The sequence below is a fragment of the Glycine max genome, chromosome 20 (assembly GCF_000004515.6).
Source record: "Glycine max cultivar Williams 82 chromosome 20, Glycine_max_v4.0, whole genome shotgun sequence".
Taxonomy (NCBI): Eukaryota; Viridiplantae; Streptophyta; class Magnoliopsida; order Fabales; family Fabaceae; genus Glycine; species Glycine max.
In genome coordinates this window covers 402,460-420,547 of record NC_038256.2, presented here as the reverse complement: position 1 = coordinate 420,547, position 18,088 = coordinate 402,460, and the positions used below count along the sequence as shown (strand labels likewise).

At 32.9% G+C, this 18,088-nt stretch overlaps 3 protein-coding genes across 25 annotated transcripts in view; all 3 read right to left on the bottom strand.

Annotated features, from left to right (window-relative positions):
• Window positions 1–2,441: 2,441 nt before the first annotated feature.
• On the bottom strand, window positions 2,442–6,788 carry LOC100791307 (probable metal-nicotianamine transporter YSL7). Its single transcript, XM_041013096.1, has 6 exons — window positions 6,453–6,788; window positions 4,641–4,804; window positions 4,433–4,566; window positions 4,184–4,318; window positions 3,663–3,852; window positions 2,442–3,560 (listed from the first exon to the last, which is right to left on the bottom strand). The coding sequence occupies exons 1-6, from the start codon at window positions 6,775–6,777 to the stop codon at window positions 2,442–2,444; spliced, it is 2,067 nt and encodes a 688-aa protein (XP_040869030.1). The 5' UTR covers window positions 6,778–6,788.
• A 4,398-nt stretch (window positions 6,789–11,186) lies between these two features.
• AMT4.2 (ammonium transporter AMT4.2) lies at window positions 11,187–14,499 on the bottom strand. Its single transcript, XM_014772648.3, has one exon. It carries the CDS (start codon window positions 12,714–12,716, stop codon window positions 11,802–11,804), a length of 915 nt encoding a protein of 304 aa, XP_014628134.1. The 5' UTR covers window positions 12,717–14,499; the 3' UTR covers window positions 11,187–11,801.
• Window positions 14,500–14,628: 129 nt separating this feature from the next.
• LOC100789712 (protein gar2) overlaps window positions 14,629–18,088 on the bottom strand; it is a 47,466-nt gene continuing 44,006 nt past the window's right edge. For all 23 annotated transcript variants that reach the window (XM_006605357.4, XM_006605378.4, XM_006605365.4 and 20 more), the window contains 4 exons: window positions 17,565–17,655; window positions 17,352–17,443; window positions 15,926–16,218; window positions 14,629–14,898 (listed from right to left, as the gene is read on the bottom strand). In XM_006605357.4, the coding sequence (XP_006605420.1) occupies window positions 14,876–14,898; window positions 15,926–16,218; window positions 17,352–17,443; window positions 17,565–17,655 (499 nt within the window). In that variant the 3' untranslated portion in view covers window positions 14,629–14,875. The remainder of the gene's footprint in view (window positions 14,899–15,925; window positions 16,219–17,351; window positions 17,444–17,564; window positions 17,656–18,088) is intronic.

Genomic DNA, 18,088 nt, shown 5'->3' with positions numbered 1-18,088 from the left:
GGCTGCATAGAAACAACATTATCTTCAATAATGAAGAAGTAAACATAGACAGTGTGCTAGACTTGATTAAGTTCAGGACATGGCATGTAGGATAAAGCTAAAATAATCTCCAGTAGGATGCCCAGTGTCTCTGCTACATCTGTTTTTGTCTCAAATTAGTTCCTTTTCTGGAAGCCAAAGTGTGGGAAATCTGCTCTTTCTTCAACTAACTGGTTTTGAGGGCTACATTGCGCATCAATTTGTCTGATCTTAATTTGCACTGGAGATTGTGTTTCTGATAGGGAGGGAACAACAAAGATAGGATGGTTACTTTACTTACTATTGAAATTTCCTCTGCTGTATAATGTTAACTGGTTTAGGGAAAATTTAGGTTCAATTTGTGAGTCAAGGTGTGGGAATCATAGCTATATCTGTTGGGGGATGCAGATACAAAATATACTCAAATGTTTGTAATATGAACATCCTGGCACCACTGGTTCCCATCAATAAATACTTCTTTGCTGATTAAAAAAAACACTTGTGTACGTAAATAGTAAAAATAACAATTATTGGATTTGATTTTTGCAAAGGAAGCTGGGCCCCTGACTTCCAGTTTGTTGGGGTTGTAACCATGAATTTTGAGGCCTTTTGCAATGAATCAATCACCCTCAACACTTCTTCCATGTTCCCCTCAGTAGTTGCAGGGAAGAGAAAACTCAGGTTGTGTTGCTTGATTTCTCTGCTAGAATCAACAATGATTGGATAGTTCTCCTTCACACCTGGCTGCATTGCAAAGACAAAGGCCTTAATTTACTTACCTTGATAAGTCTTCTTTTTTGGTTCAAATTAATGTCATTGAATATCTATAATTTAGAAACACAGGCTTGCTTTGCAAGTGAAAAATGGAAAACTCGATATAGGCTTCAATATCTTTGATCCATGGGATTGCAAGTCATCACAGGATGAACACAATAGCTTCACTCTTCAGTGATAAAACTCCTTAGAATATCGAGCCATCTTGCCAAGCACAAACCAGGGTGAAATCACCTTAACATACATGATCATTGTGCACAAAACTGGTGGAGCTTGATTGTGCAGTGGGTAGTTTCAACTTCAATGTTAGGATCATAGTGTCTCCAATGGTAAGGCCAAACATTTTCAATGCAGTTTTAGAGAGGTTACCTGATTTTCAAACCCTCCTTACGTTTTTTCTTTATGTCATGGATCATATTTTCAAAGCAAGCAGAGCATGAGTCTCGAGACTGTTATTTTCTATTATTGTCTATCCAATATCAGTTCAATTCATGGGATGCAATGCCAATCACACTAATTATGGGAGTTACAAATGTTTTAATATCATTGTAATGACAATTCATCTGGTTCTTTAGTGGCAGTTACAATGTGCATAGGGTGTAATGACAGAAATGTACTAATTGGATGAGAGAGATGTGAGTTATTCAGGTAAGAGATTGGAAGAGGGAAAGAATGATACATCAGCAGAACATGTGATGTGGCAAAAAATGTGATATTGACGTGTAGGTGTATTGTTTCGCAGCTCAGAATTTATAGATGATAAATGAATTCATCTTGCAGACGAGTGCTTTGAGACGATAGCAATGCCTTCTTGGTTGGTTTTGCAGTGCATCTAGGTTCCTGCTCAATCCTAGCAGTGAAGCTCTCGGCCATATTTCATGGGTTGTAACAGGCTTGGAGAAGAGGATTTCGAAAGATTGTAGTGTACTCCGGCACAATAATTGTTGTTAATTTGTTGGCCAAAGGATGTTGTTAGTTACATCCTCGTTACAATATGGTAAGTCCTCTTCACAGCACACACCAATATAGGGAGAAGGTTACTTGGACTCATGTATCAAGAAGCTAATCAAGTATCCTGACACATTAGCCAAGTTTGGACTTAATGTTCCGAAACAATCACGAATTTTTGATGTAGCTCTTAATTTTATTTTGAATGCCTTAAGAGCTGACACTGCTTGTATTTATTTACGTAGAGGCTTCTAGTTTGTCTCTCATATTTTTAATTCACACACAAAAAAAAAAAATCCACCCTTTTGCGGAGGAATTAATTACCAGACTCAACCTAGCTCCATAACATCTCAAACTCAACTAAATAAATATAGATAATAATATTTATTTTAGGGATCCAAAATTTTTTTAGAGGTGCCAAAAGCTGACGCAATACTGCAGATACTAGTCAGTGTCACCTAGAATGGTATCCAACTTTCTGTTAAACACATAACCAGTGTCACTTGACAATAAAGACAAAAAAAAATAATGATTTCATATTTATAGAGATAAAAAATGAAAAGAGTGCAACACATTTACAAATCCAAGCCTACATGATTTTTATTCATAAAAGCGAAATTGTATAACTAGAAATCCAAATACAGTATTTGAACTTTCCTGAACTTCAAACGAACATCAACCTCCAATGAAAGCAGGGAGCATCAAGGACCACCACTTAAGAAGGTGTCAACTTTTTTGTTCACAGCACTAGACAAGAACTTCATGCAAATTGGTGGGTTGGCTCCAGCAAGGGACAGTATAGCAGCAGGAACACTCCACAAAGAATCACCACAAATGAGTCCAGATGCCAAAGCAGGACCATAATCTTTTGCTTTTTGTTTGTTTTTTTTCTCCCACAAAAACAGAATCAAGCTCCCAATGCACATGTCAATAGCAAAGTAACCACCAAGATAGAATGGGATGGCCAAGGCCATGGGGTTTGGAACAAACCTGTATATCCTATATTTGGTCTCATAATGCTCCAACAAATCGTGCACTATGTTAATAAACACAGCCAAGAAAAAGAAAATGATAGCCAGTTCAAGACAATTTTTGGGAAGAGAAGAGAAACCCTTTGCTCCTAGAAGGGCCATCCCACGGTACACCTCTCCATATGGTGCAGGGTAAGAGCCCTGAGGGTCACCAAGTGTGTAAGCCTTGTTGAAAAACCAAAACATCAAAGGCGACAGAAGACAACCCGTGGCGGTTCCTAAAACTTGGCTCATAAACATGGACCGAGGAGATGCAAGAGTGAGATACCCGGTTTTGAAGTCTTGCATCAAATCAGAAGCTGTGGATACAATGCTCATCATGACACCACATGATGCAAGGCCAGCAATGAGGCCTCCATGCTCAAGGCCAACCCATGAACTGAATATAATGATGGCAACTTTGCCATAGTTTGATGCCAAAGACCAATCAGTGAGGCCACATCCATAGGCATTGCAAAAGGCCAGAATAGGAGCAATGAGGTAAGTGATTAGTACATGATACCATTTCAGTTGAGGAAAGATGAGTGAAACCGTTATGATTGAAATAACTGCAAGAACACTGTAACCAATAATAGCAACCCAAGAGGGAATCTCGTCTTTCAAGAAATACTCAGTGCGACGTTGAGCATCAAAATCTTCACTTGAGTTTTGATCAACATCTTCATGGTTTACAGTTGATGGCACTTTTTTCTTTAGGTATTGGGTGATGAGACTGTAGGCAACTCGTATTAGCATGATGATGCAATGGTAAAGACCATCACCAAGCATCATGGCAATTGCGGTGAAGATCTGTTCATGTATGTTTCTTATAATTAGTACTCCACAATTTGAAATATTGTAAGCACATACGTGTTATGAACAATAAAGGTTCCTAAGTGGATATGTGTGTACCCTATATCCTTGGATGCCACTTAGACTGCTACCAGGTAGATCTGCGCTATACCAGATTCCTTTCTTGTGCTCAATCCAGGGCCATAGAATGCCCCATGAGATTACAGCTCCAAGAAGCAAAGATGCATTTATCAAGTAAGGGCAAATCATTCCGACCCCAACATAGGTAGATGAGAAATCAAAGTAGAACCTGTAAATATTGTAGCCAGATTATTGTCAGAGACAAAAAAGAGATTTGGGAAATATATGTAGTTAAGAGTTTTTATTATACTTTTAATTAGTGTGAAATTTTTTATACTATCAACTAATTCAAGATCACACTAAGAATGACTTTTTAAAATAATTATTATCAAAGTCAACAATCTTATTATATCATGACAATTATATTTTAATTAAATTCAAATAATAACGACTTATATATTTTGTCAAATGGAAATTCAATAATCTTATTCAAATTAATTCATAATCAAATGCCAAACAATCTTAAATAACAGATGACAATGTAAGATGTATATGCATACCTGTTACTGTAAGCTTCAAGACCAAATGTGGGAAAAGTGCTGAACCCACAACCATCTCCTGCAGTGAAAAACCACTGGAAAAAACCAAAAGCAAAACTACCACAAAAGCTTTTGAAGAGCAAAGCAACCTGTTTTCTGTTTGCACAAGAATGACAAGGTTAAGTTTATCACAAGTATTCTAAAGCAGGTTGTTGTGGTGTAAATGAATCACTATTCCAATCTGTTTGTGCAAATTCATTGCATTAATACTTTGCTAGTTTTGCTCCTTTTGGTGTGTGTAAGCTATTGACAAGGAGAGCCGTGGCGGTTCCACTCGGGTATGTTAGTTTGTACTTCAGAATCATCACCTGTGACATGCCAATTGAAATTTTAAGTTCAATAAACTGCAATCAAATTTACATGAATGAAGGTGTAATTGCAGAATTATGTTCTGGCTAGCTAGGTTGTTTCTTCATACCTTTCTTAGAGGCACAATAGAGAAGAGGCCCACAAAGCTAACAACAAAGAGAAAACCAAACATCCAACCAAGTGAGATAGTCTTTGTATTGATTGGCGTGTTCCCCCCATCAACTTGAGAAGCAATGTATGGGCTCATACCAAGTAGATAACTTCCCATGCCACCTATTCACAAGACAGATTAATTTTTTTGTAACAAATTAACATTGGGCAAGAAGTGTTTCCTCACATTATTGGATTAGCTAATGACTTATGAGTTTGATACCATGTTGGAGTCTATGATTGGACCTGTCTTAATTCCTATATGGAAAATGTAAGCAATGATCTTGCAATGTTGGCTTCAACCTATATAAGTTATTTTTCCAAAATGCAACTTGATTCCTCTTGCTTTATATTTACACATGTTCTTTTGTCCTCAAATGCGTGATGTCTCGTTTTTCTAAAATAAAAAAAAATTATTTAAAAATTAAATTAAATAAATGAGAGAAAGGGTTTTTTTAAATTAAAATAAGGGTCTCATGGTATTAGAAAATAAATAAAATAAAATGATATTTTAGAAAATAAAAGATCTTTTAATTGGTTATTTATTTAATGAAATAGTAAAATAAAATTATTTTTTATAAAATAAAAAAATAAAAAAATAATAGGCTTAAAATATCCTAACTATAAATAAAGATATATTACATCATTTTTAACCTTTAGAGTATGATTCTACTTTTTCTCTTATTCTCAAATTCATTGTTTCTTCTTCCCTAAATATTATATATACAAGATAGAGGGTGTCACACAATAAACAATCTAGTTTTCCACCTGAGCGAAATATGTAATACCTTAAAAATCCATTTCATGCATATTCAGTTGATGTATTTTGTAACCACACACGCAGTGTGCCAATCCAAATTTGTAATACCTCAGAAATTCCTCGAACTATCCCTCCCCCCTAAAACTGTTCATTAGTTACTATTTCAATGTGTCTATTACTCTATTTTTATTTTTATTTAATTATATTTTATAGAAATTCTCTAAATTATTAATTTGATTGACAGAAAATGGGTATTATAGACAAATTATTTGAATAAGTGTGTCAATAGACGCTTGAACACTTTCTTTTTTCCTATATAGTATATAAAATGAAGATTCATTCTCACTCCATAATCCATATGATGGTATACCGGTACTATGCTATATGTCAACTTATATTTATTTCAAATGACAAATAGTTGATAAACCAACCTTACCACTGAAAGTCAACAACTTGGTATATTCGTCAAAATTTGGGGAAAATAGAAATTCAAGGCGAAATCTATATAAAAAAATTATTTTATACAATTTTTCATCTGAGACTTTCAACAGAAGGAGCACTAATAAACTGAAAGTAAATCCAAAAAAAATTTGTTTTACGATCTATTACCCTACCTCTGAAGCAAAATAAGGAAGTAGAAACGATTTCCTTGCATGCATGGTTATCAACTTATCATGCATCATGGTTAAATTGCGATAATATATGATTGCAGTGAGTTAAAAAATGTTTATGGTGCGTGCAAATGTGAAAAAATACGATTGATGGGGCCGCAATATTGCAGTCACAATGTGATTATGGTAGATGAACGTTGTGGCCTCAATTATGGTTGCCTATCACAATTTAAAACAATGTTATGCATATCACATTTCATGTATTTTGTAACGACACACATGCCGTGCTACCTTATATATATGTATGTCAACTTTGAAAAGTAGCCATACTTCTTAACAAAAAAGAAAAAAGAAAAAAATGACAAAAAGGGTAGACAAGAAGAAGAAAAAAAAAACTCACTGCTGAAGGCGATTCCAGAGGAGGCAACAACAAAGGTTTGGATGACAGTGTTCTCTTGGCGAGTGAATGGTTGTTTGAGAAGGCCACAGTTGTTGAGGAGTGCAGTGTAGGCCTTGATTGCTGCAAACCCCAACAAACCTGCAGCTACATTGAGGGATGGTATGATCCCTGTGGTGAAGTTGAGTTTGCACACAATGAAGATGAAAACTACACTTAGGACAAAGCTTGTCACCACTGATCTCACTGTTATTTGTTTTGTCCATGGTGGCACCCTTGTTTTCCTAAATGCCTCTTCACCCTTCAACTTATTACCCTCTTCTTCCATGTCTCTCTCCCTCTATGGACTCTCCCACCAAACTATAATTCAATCAATATATTGTTCACTTTCTCTCTCACCCTTTTAACGACGAGGAGTGATTAGTGTGGGGTGCATGGTTTGTGACTCAGGTAAAAAAATGAGAGTAAGTACATTGTACAAATTGTTTTGATATATATAATTTATTTAATAATGGGAAATGTAGAGAATCAAAGCAATTCTATTTTCTTCAATTTTTTTATAAGGGAATCAAGGGTTAATTACTATATGTGAAAGATCGATATGGAATGGTTGGTAATTTACCTCTTGTTTTGGAAATTTTTCATCAAAAAGATTACTTTGGATAGTGGAAGCAATAAGTATATTGTAACATGCAATGGCCTAGTTGAAAAATTAGCATCTCATTCATTGTATACAGTTGTATTTTTTTGGGGTACAACCCGGTACAGTTGTATGTCGAGCAGTAAATTTTTACGTTTGTTTTAAAATTATTACATTATATTTTATTCAAGAATTAAATAATTTTCACTCATAAAGGAATATAATTGCATTGTATTAAATTAATATCCGTTTCAATTTATGTTTTTATGTTAGAATTTAATGGATATGAACTCAAATTATAAAATCTTTTATTTCTTTATGACTATCCACCTCACATTTATGAGTATTCAAAATAAAGTCTAAATCGTAGCAACAATCACTTTACTTGCATCGATAAACAATAAAAAAATGAGATGTAATAATTGTAATTTGTAAATATTCATTCAATTTAATTTCAATTCAATTAATTATTTTATAAATTAAAATGCAAAGTAAATGAGTGAAATGATTAAACATATTGAGAATTTGATATGCTAGCAACGTTTGTGAGTATCCTCTTTGTCACTTGGAGATGAAGCATTGGAGTTGATCACTTAATATAATGTATACCAATTCACGGATTAGAATATGTTTATATGAAAGTTGAAAAGTCAAATAATTGCTTGAATGTAATAGAAGAGAACTCAAAATAGAGAAACTAGAGAGAAAACGGAAAGATTGATCCAAAAATGATATTTTTTTTTTGTCAAAAGAAAATTAAATTGCATTAATGTTGGAACCGTACCAATAGTCAATTGAAATTGTGACTCTTGAATGACTTTTCATTTGCAAAAACTAAAACAAGGATTGTGAGCTTTTAAAAAATAATTTATATTAATCATACTATTATTTAAAAAATTTGAGGCCTTATAAATTTGGGGCTTAAGTCCATTACCTTAGTTGCCTTGTTGGATGTCCGGCCTAGCTCCGCCCTTGACTGACATTGCATGTTTTTTTCCCTTAGATGCTCCAACATGAGCTTGTAATCTGGTTAAGGGTTAGGTATTCACATTATTGATCATTCAATCTTAAATATAATAGGCTAAAATATATTTTTTTTCTTTCTCTAATTATGAAAATTTATTTTAGTTATTTATCTGTTAAAAAATTCAATCCTTTAACTTGCCTGCAATTAATTTATAATTTTTGAAAAATATAAAACACTAATAATATTACTTTCAAGTTAACACAAGGACAACATTGACTCAAATTTATAAGTTTCAATAGGAATATTTTAAAAAATAAAAGTCAAAATATGTAAATTTTACAATTATATATACATATATATATATATATATATATATATATATATATATATATATATATATATATATATATATATATATATATATCAGCCTAAATTCTAAAAGTCAATTTTCTACCAAGATATATACTTGTCACTTTTTTATTAATAATATTATTAGAATATACATAAATTTAAATTAAAAGTTACATGTTTAATAAAAATCTTACATTTGAATCTATCTATTTTTAGAATATAGTTTGCAAAATATTTTAATAGACAATAAAAATAATAGAATTCTCTATGTAAATCTCCAAGCATGCATACATACGTATATTAAAAGTCACGTGTTTAATTTTAAATATACATGAATTCATATAAAAAGTTATATTTTTAATAAATATCTAAACATTATATTCTTATTATAATTTTAGAAGATAAAATTTTATTTATCTATTTATTTTTATAAATGCAAAATTTTCTATTTTTAAATATATTTAATAAAATAATTTTGTAAACAATAATAGAAATAAAAAAAATTAAAATTATATATACGTATTAAATATTATATATTTTATTATTTATATTAATATGTATTCAAATAAATAAACTCATATGAAAAGTCAAATGATCAATAAGAATATATATATATTAAATTTAATAATATACTGTGCTCTCATAAATAAAAAAAATAATACTATATAAGGGCAGAAAACAGTTTTATATATTTATATAAGTATTACATTAATTACAATGATACTATTACATTAAAACTTATTTTTGTGTTTAATAAATGTGTATGGAATATGATGAATATTAAATTAATTATATTCAAATGACTAATGAATATGTATTAAATTTAATAAATATATTATATTTTACAAATATAAATTTAATGATATTATTAAAGTTAATAATATACTATAATTGTGTTGACAAAGAGATAATATACTCTTTTATCGCAACAGTCATTATTCTCTCAATCAAATGTAGTCATAGCTATCACATACATACATGTATAAAAAGTCATATGTTTAATAAACATCTAAACTTTATATTCTTATTATGATTTTATAAGAAAAAATCTCTATCTATTTATTTTAAAAAATAAATGCTACATTTTTTCTGTTTTTAAAATATATTTTTTAAAAAATAATCTTTTAAACAATAATAGAAATAAAAAAAATTAAATTATATATAGGTATTAAATATTACACAGTTGTTATTATTTATATTAATATATCTTCGTATAAATAAATTCATATGAAAAGTCAAACGATTAATAAGTATATAAATTAAATTTAATAAATAGATTATATTTTAGAAATATAATTTTAATAATATTATTAAATTTAATAATATAGTGTTTTATGAATAAAAAAATAATACTATATAAGGACAGAAAACTGTTTTCTCTATATTTTTATAAATATTATTTACAATAATACTGTTACATTAAAATTTATTTTTATGTTTAATAAATATGTATCAAATATAACAAATATTACATTAATTACATTCATGAATGATTAATTTATATGTATTAAATTTAATAAATATATTATATTTTGCAAATAAAAATTTAATAATATTATTAAAGTTAATAATATACTATATTTGCATTGACCAATAGAAAATTCTAGAGACACCTTGACCTCACCCATCTCTTAGACACAACTTCTTTATATTCTTGCATGCCTTGACAGCTCTCACACTTACAAGCAGAAAACCTAGTCATTCTACTCTAATCCAATGTATTCATAGATATTACAGACATGTCCTCTCTTCCATCATGAAGCGATTTTAATTTCTTCTTCATCCATTGATCATATTCCTTCAATTTTTATTTGATTTTTTTTTTTTTTTTGCTAGATTCTTCGATCTCATATCCAAGCTTATTGTGCAATCACCTCCACCAGAACCTTAAGCCAACAAACATCTCAACACCTTTGCTGTTCCTTGATCCAGTCCTGAGCTGAATGTCACTGATCGATGAATCTTTAAACAACTGTGATTTCCTTGATTAATTTACATCATAATTTTGTTCCATTTGTATACTGCTAGCTAGCAGCTGAATGCTACTTGAATATCATATTCATTGGTTGGATGACTCTAAATGAGTTGCTATCAGGGATATTAGTTCTTGGTGCAAGCGAGCTCTCCAATTTCTCATAGATCTCTAATCAAAATCTAAAGTTAGAAGATCAATTGCTATTAGATTAATATCTGTACGATTAAAGAGAATATTTGGAAGATTAATTTCTCATAGAATATTTGCAAGTGAGCTATCATCATAGTAATCAAACTTGAGTCCACCATTTCTGGAGCATTCACAAAGTGGAAGAGTCTTATATATTGGAGTTTGAAGACCTTTTACGCAACACGATCGAAGAATATAGCCGTAGCAAGAGTTATTGAAGTTTGCTTCAATCTTGAGTCCATCATTTTTGGAACACTTACAAAGTGGAATAGTCTTATTTATTGAAATTTGTTTTACACTTAAGTCCACCATTTCTGAAACATGAAGACTACAACTGCAGCAATCAATATAGCGCTATATGAGAAGCCTCGCATATATAGTGAAATAGTCTCAATGAAATTTGTTGTAATACGAAAAATAGTCTTGTAATGAGTAAGTAAAGTATATAAAAACTATTAGATTGTGATGTACACGCATTTCATTGAATTTATTGAGCAACTGTTAATTAATTCTTGTTTCTTCACATGTGTTTTCTGCATGTTTATTATTACAACCAAATCCCTTATTATACATTTCATACTCGATAATTTTCGTGTGGCTTTAATTTGAACTTCATAATGAGAAAATCTTTGTTCCATTTCAAACAAGTAGATGTTATAATTAAATGAGTCATGACTATTGACATTTAAGACTAGCTGCACTAATAAAGACATTGAACTAGTTAGTTGTATATAGCTTTGAACACGCCTTGTAATCCAATCTCTTCAGGAGTCAGTGGGCAACATCCCTGATTTCTCAAGTCTTCAATTCAATTCATCAATGAATTGAGAGTTCAATAGTCAATACCCTTCCCTGCCAAAGCACTTGCTGATACTTCACTAGAGCAAGTTTTCCTGCTCTTTCTTCAACAATCTGGTTTCAATGGCTATGTTGCACATAAATTTATCTGATGTTAATTTGCATTGAAGGTTCTGTTTCTGATTGGGAGGGTAAGGGTACAACAAGGATAGGACGGTTACTTAATACTGAAATTTCATTTGCATTGAAGGTTAATTACTAGTCTTATTCATTTGTTATGAAGAACGAACATAGGGAAAGTAAAATAAACAAAGTTGTTGTATCCTAGGACTCAAACAACAATGAGACACGATCTTTTATTTTACTTTAATAATACGTGTCTCTGAAAACAAGAGCATGAGCAAGACAAGGACATATCATACTATATAGTATTTAGTTGGACATCATCTGAACAGTGCCAGCACGCTTCTTCTTGGGGGCACCAGCTTCAACATCATTATATAATGAACTTCCATACTTTGAACTTGAGTTTTCAAGCTTATCACCCTGACCCCAGATTGCATAAGCTTCTTCACCATGAGCAGCCTCATCACCTATCTCCATATCCTCTTCAGAAATTCTCAATGGAAAAAAGATCCGAATGAAGTTGACAAAGATAACAAAGATAATCCCAAGGATTTGGACTCCCATTTGCCTGAAGCCGGTGCTGAGCTTGTTGGAACCGAAACCATAAAAGAAAACAACGTATTGAGCATCATGTCCATAGAACAACCGGTTGAGTCTTGGATCAGCAAAGAGCCCAGTGAGGAGTCCTCCTAGGGTTTCTGCAATGGCATGAGTATGGAACACTGCCATAGTATCATCAACCTTCTGCAGTAGCTTTGATCTCTTATGGATGACCATCATGGTGAACCAAGGAATTGAGCCTGAGAGAAGTCCCATTATAAGTGATGCCCATCCCTGAACAACACCTGCAGCAGGGGTTATGCAAACCAAACCAGTGATCATGCCTTGAACAGCTCCAATTACAGAAGGCTTTCGGAAAAAGAGGACATCAAGGATGACCAAGTGAGCAAGCGTGGGTGTTGAGAACGGCCAGGGAAGCATCCAAGCATAGAAGTTCATGTGCCCCAACACGGCCCCAGCAATGAGAATCAAAGTGATGGCAGCAAACACACACATTGTGGCATTTGGGAAGGCCCCCAAAAATGCCTTCTTGAAAAGATATGCATGCTCAAGTGACATAGCAGGCTTTCCCCAGAAAGGAAGAAGCTCATCACCAAAAGACATTCTGTATCCCCACACAACCCAACAGAAGAACACACATGTAAAAGCATAGAGTGACATGAATGCTGAGTTCACTACCCATTTCTTCTTCACTGCTCCACCTTACAAGATTATGAGCCCTAGAACACTTTGCAGACCAACTAGGGTTACCAACTAGGGTTGCAGCTATTAGCTTCCATGCATTGTCTGCTCTACTAAACCATTCAGGGCTTCCATCAACAACCGCTAGGTTTGAGGGTAATGGCACATTCATTTTTTTCCCACTCTTTGTTTTTTTGTTTTGTTTGAGTGACCTAGCTAAGTAGGAGAACTAAGTGTCATGGGAGGTTTACTCTTCTATGTGTAACACCTAGATAGGGCATATGAATGACCTTTTATGGCCACAACATATCTAGCATTTACCTCGTCGTGAACACCTTCATCGGAGCCCTTCAAAGCCTTCCATCTACAAGCACGAGACCTATTAATTAGTAATTAGTATATATAGTATGCTTTTCGTGATAGTAAATGATCAGTAAATGCTTATATATTCATGTATGCAAAACCATTGTCGTCAAACAAATAACAGTCAGAAAAAGAAAATGGTACCTATAGTAGAGTTATATATCCTCTAATATGTTGTGTATGAGGCAAAATAGTGATGCTAAGTCAACACGACGCAACGACACAATTTTTATGTTTTATTTCCTACACTTAAACACATGTTTTAGTCCCTGAGGAAAAAAAAAAAAACAAATGTTTAGTCCCTATCAAAATCTCTCCCGTTTACTTCTTCCTCCCCCTTCTTTTCCTTTCTCCTTTTCATTTCCTTCTTTTCCTTTTCCTTATATCAACACCTCCTTCCTCCTTTCATTTTGCGGGTTCTGTTTGTGTCAAGTACACTTCTTAGACAAGATGAAGTAGACCGTGAGTAATGATTTGTGTTTGGCATTCTTTTCAACAGCAGTAACTTACTGCATTGTTTTAATCTTGATGCATAAATCTCTTCAGTATACGATGTTGAATGACTAAATGCTTGGAGATATACAATGCATCAAACCTTGTTGCATCATTCTTAACATTTTAATCTTGTTGCGTCAAACAATGTATTTTGGGTCTTGTAACTATGTTAGCTCTAGGTTCTCTAGCACACACAAAAATAACGATTGCTAAATTGGCAAAAAAATTGAAAAAAAAAAATGCTTCTACCATGTTAGCTCTAGTGTTTTGTTTTTTTGGCAGTTGTGCGTGACTGATGCATTAAGTGATCCAGAAAATGAATCAAATGACAACTTTCATGTTTACAAGTTTTATGCATGAAGATTAAAACCATGCGGTAAGTCCTGTCATTGCAAAGAGTGCCAACACAAATTGTTGCTTACAAGTTACCGCGTCTTGTCCAAGATGCATGTTTGAACTTTGCAACCTCGAAAGACTATATTTAAGATTAGTTTATGTAAGAAGATTTAAACACAAACGGAACCCACAAAATAAAAGGAGAAGGGAGACGTTGGTGAGGAAAAAGAAAAGAAAGAAACGGAAGAAGAAGGAAAAGATGTTAATAAGGACTAAAACATTTATATTTACATATAAAAAAAAACTTGTATTGGAACTAAAACCAATGGTTTAGTAGAAAGAAAACCAAACTAATTTTTGACTCGTTCCATTGCATGTCTATTATTACTAAAAAAATGAACATATTAATATTGACATATCTTTTTGTAACATAAAAGTAAATCGTACATCTCAACTATAACGAGTTAATAATACTTAATTACATATTATTAATACCACAGCAAAAACAACATATTACAAATCTTAAAAGAAGAAATACATTATATATCACATTGCAAGTTTGTAACCATTAAAAGTTTAAAATTATAGTATATTACTAATACCACAACAAAAACCACATATTACAAATCTTACAAAAAAGAAATACATAATAAACCATCAAAAGTTTAAAATTATAGTACATAATGCTAAACATATATTAAGTAAAAATCCATATATAATGTTCGGTTCAATTTGATTGGGTTCAGTTTTTACAAGATCCAAAAAATGAACCAAACTAAAAAAAATGAGGTTGTTCTACAGCAATTTAGTTCGGTTTAACACCGACCCCCAATTTTCCAATTCCAACTGACACTGCAATAATCACGAGGTAGCCACAAAAGCAATCCAATTGACACTGCAATTAACCCACCCAAAATTCCCAACATCTGCTGCAATAATCGTCATCAGTAAGAGTGGTTCTTCCTCCCTAAATAACAATCATGAGAGAAAAAAAATCATCAGAAAATGAAATGATATATATGATGCAGTAGTTGAGGAAGTATACGGCTACGCTAATCATGATACAGATGATTAAATCACAGGTGAAAATACTACATTTTTGTATAATACTTACTGAGATTTCCAAGGTATTATAGACGGATTAAAAAAAAAATATACAGCTATGATAATGCATTGTTTGTTTGGTAGGAAAGAAATAGAGGAGAAATAGTATGGATCCCACACTTCCTACACTCTACTTTAATTCAAATATCTTCCTTTATTTTCATCCTCTCTATCTTCATCCTCTCTTCCAAACAGAGCATAAGTTTGGAAAAAGTAACTAATTTAAGTATTTACCAATCTGAATCTTACAGGGAAGGCTTGATTTTTATAGGAGCAACTGACAGGATCAGTTGTATTCTGTTACAACAGAACGACACAAACACAGCATAAGAGTCAGGTACCCATAATAACAGCTGGTTGACTAACACATTGTCTACCACTGTTTTGAAACCCGGACCGGACCGGCCGGTTTGACCGGGAACTGGTCATGTGTCCAGTCCAACACTTCCTAAAAGTCGGTGCATTCTTAAACCGGCTCAAAACTGCTGAACCAGTTGAAAACCGGCAAAACCCAATGGGTTAACCGGTTTCGCTTAAAAAAAATTAAAAAAAAACTTTTAAAAAATGCCATTTTGGTTTTTAAAAAAAATTATAACTTATTACACTTTTAAGTGAAGTTTACTTTTTATTATTATCAATTTATGCACATTATGTTATTTTTGTTCAATATTACTAAGATATTATATTAAAATATTAAAAAATATATTTTATTAAAACCGTTCGACCCCAATTGAACCATTGACCTTTGAACCAGTGTCTTCATCGGTTCAATGACCGGTCCGGTTCTGAGAACATTGTTGTCTACATACTTTTAAGAAATTCAGTAAATGCTGATACCAACCTACTCTAACACAAAGAAACAAAATGCTAATTGTAGAAAATTGAAATACCCGAGTCTTCATCAGAAAAATGAAGAGAATGCCACCCACCACCACCACTTCTCCCCCAACCCACTCTGCTGGTATAGCCACTTCCATCCCTTCCACCAAACTGATGATCACCACCATCTCTGCCACTGCCTATACCCCAGTTATCACGTCCATCTCTGCCACTGCCTATACCCCAGTTATCACGTCGAGGCTTTGCTTTTTCAACTCTCAAGGGGAAACCTCCTAGCTCATTTTGATCAAGATGTAGAGCTTTCCTCACACTTACAACATCCTTGAACCCCAAGTGAGCAAACCTGTAAATTATAAAATTTGAGATAGGAATGCAATACATGCTAATTCTTGCACAAGTTTAAGTTTTCCAGAGTTCTACAGTCACGTGTCATTCAAGGTTTATACAAGCTAATACATTTTGAGGCTCTATTAGAGAAACTTAACCAGGAGGTCCCTATTAATCCAGATTTTAGGTACTACGTTTTTTTTTTTTTTTTGACAAATTTAGGTACTATTGCCTTCAATCCCCTATGGCCTGGTCTCCTGCTCAAAGAGGGGTTTTGTGCTCTTGGTGCAAAATCAGAGAGAGAGAGAGAGAGCAAGCGGGTATTCAACAAAGAGCTAATTATATCTGTTAAAACAAGGTAGATAAAAAAAAAAGAAGTAAATGTAACAACAAAATAAATAAAATAAAATAAATCTCACATTATCCATTTGGAGATTACTACATTATATCTAGATAACTTCCACAAAGGAAAGATCACGAGATTTGTGTGAACTAAGTGAATTTATTTAGTTGAGGCAAGATATAGAGAAAATAAAATTTGCCTCCAGGCAGTCTCCTAAACAAGCAAGCAAATAAGCCCCTTCTTGTACTAGTAGTCTGAATTCATTGATTTCTAACAATCCAGTGGTCCACTCTCGCACTAAACACATGGAGCTCAATATCTTCTTCATGCAGGAAAAGGTTCTCAACAGAAGCCTTTTGGTCTATCATGTTACACCTCATGATCAGTGGGCAGATGCTCTCGCAAAGCCTCTGTCCTCTGTCTGGTTTAAAGCTCTCAGATATAAGCTCAAAGTGTTCAACAAGTTTGTCCTATGTAACTACCTTGAGCTTAAGGGGTGGTGTTGGATATAGAGTGATTAGTGGATCTAGATTCTAGCCTAGTGGGCCTGTGAAGGGGCCAACATATCTCTGTTGATAGTCTGTTCAGATTGTTAGTTAGGAATACTGTTAGCTGTCAAATCAGTCATAATTGACTGCAACTGTAATAGATCAGCATACATATTGTATCCTTGCATTCACTCATTTGTAATAATAATTCAAAGTTACAGTTTCTCTTAAATTCTCTCTCCTTTTCTCTCAATTTTCATTGTACCATGAATTCTACAACAGATTATAACCTAACTTACAGCATAACAAGAAACATACCCCTTAACAGCACCAGAATCAGGAAATGTCGGAATTGATATCCTTTGAATCTCTCCACAAGAACCAAAATGTTCTTCTAGGCTAGCTTTCAGCTGAGAGGAAAAAGTAGGCATTAAATACAGTTAAACCAAACAATGATGCAATAGGAAGATATTCATGCAATCCTGTGCAGGAAGTGGTGTAACAGATCAAAATGATAAGAGGAAAGATTACCTTTTCTGCCGGAAGGGAACTATCAAAACCCGTCACAAATACAGTTGGAGACTGAGCTCTTTCACACTTCTGGAATGAGTTGCTCCAGTTGCTAAAATTGTTAACAAGGAAACAGCAAAGGGAAGATGTGGGAATAAGACAAGATACAGAAATGTTCCAATACAACAGACTAAAGCATTTTTAAAAGCATTTATGTTGATAAAAGAAAGAAAAAACAAATATCTAACAAGAAAACTTTTTTAGAGTTTAGTTTTTTTTTTTCACAAGATAACTAGTTAGGAAAAAAAGCTGGAGTAGAGTTTAACTGGAAAAAAAAACTGAAAAGAAAACTATATCATGAAAGTGCTTTTCTTTACTGCAAAGTGTATCCAAGCACCTTATATAAAAGGAGCATATGCATTAGCATATACAATTACAAGACACGGTAAACCATGCAAATGCACACGAAAAACAAAAATGTTCTCCTGTTCAAAATGGCTATGCTATAAGAAATTTACACTAGTGCAATTAGGCAGGAAAATTTG

Coding starts and splice junctions, on each gene's coding strand:
- LOC100791307 (XM_041013096.1), bottom strand. CDS start 6,777: ATGGAAGAAGAGGGTAATAAGTTGAAGGGTGAAGAGGCATTTAGGAAA. Junction 4,805..6,452: donor CTCTGGAATCGCCTTCAGCA/GTGAGTTTTTTT, acceptor TCTTGTGAATAG/GTGGCATGGGAAGTTATCTA. Junction 3,853..4,183: donor CTTGAAGCTTACAGTAACAG/GTATGCATATAC, acceptor CAATATTTACAG/GTTCTACTTTGATTTCTCAT.
- AMT4.2 (XM_014772648.3), bottom strand. CDS start 12,716: ATGTCACTCTATGCTTTTACATGTGTGTTCTTCTGTTGGGTTGTGTGG.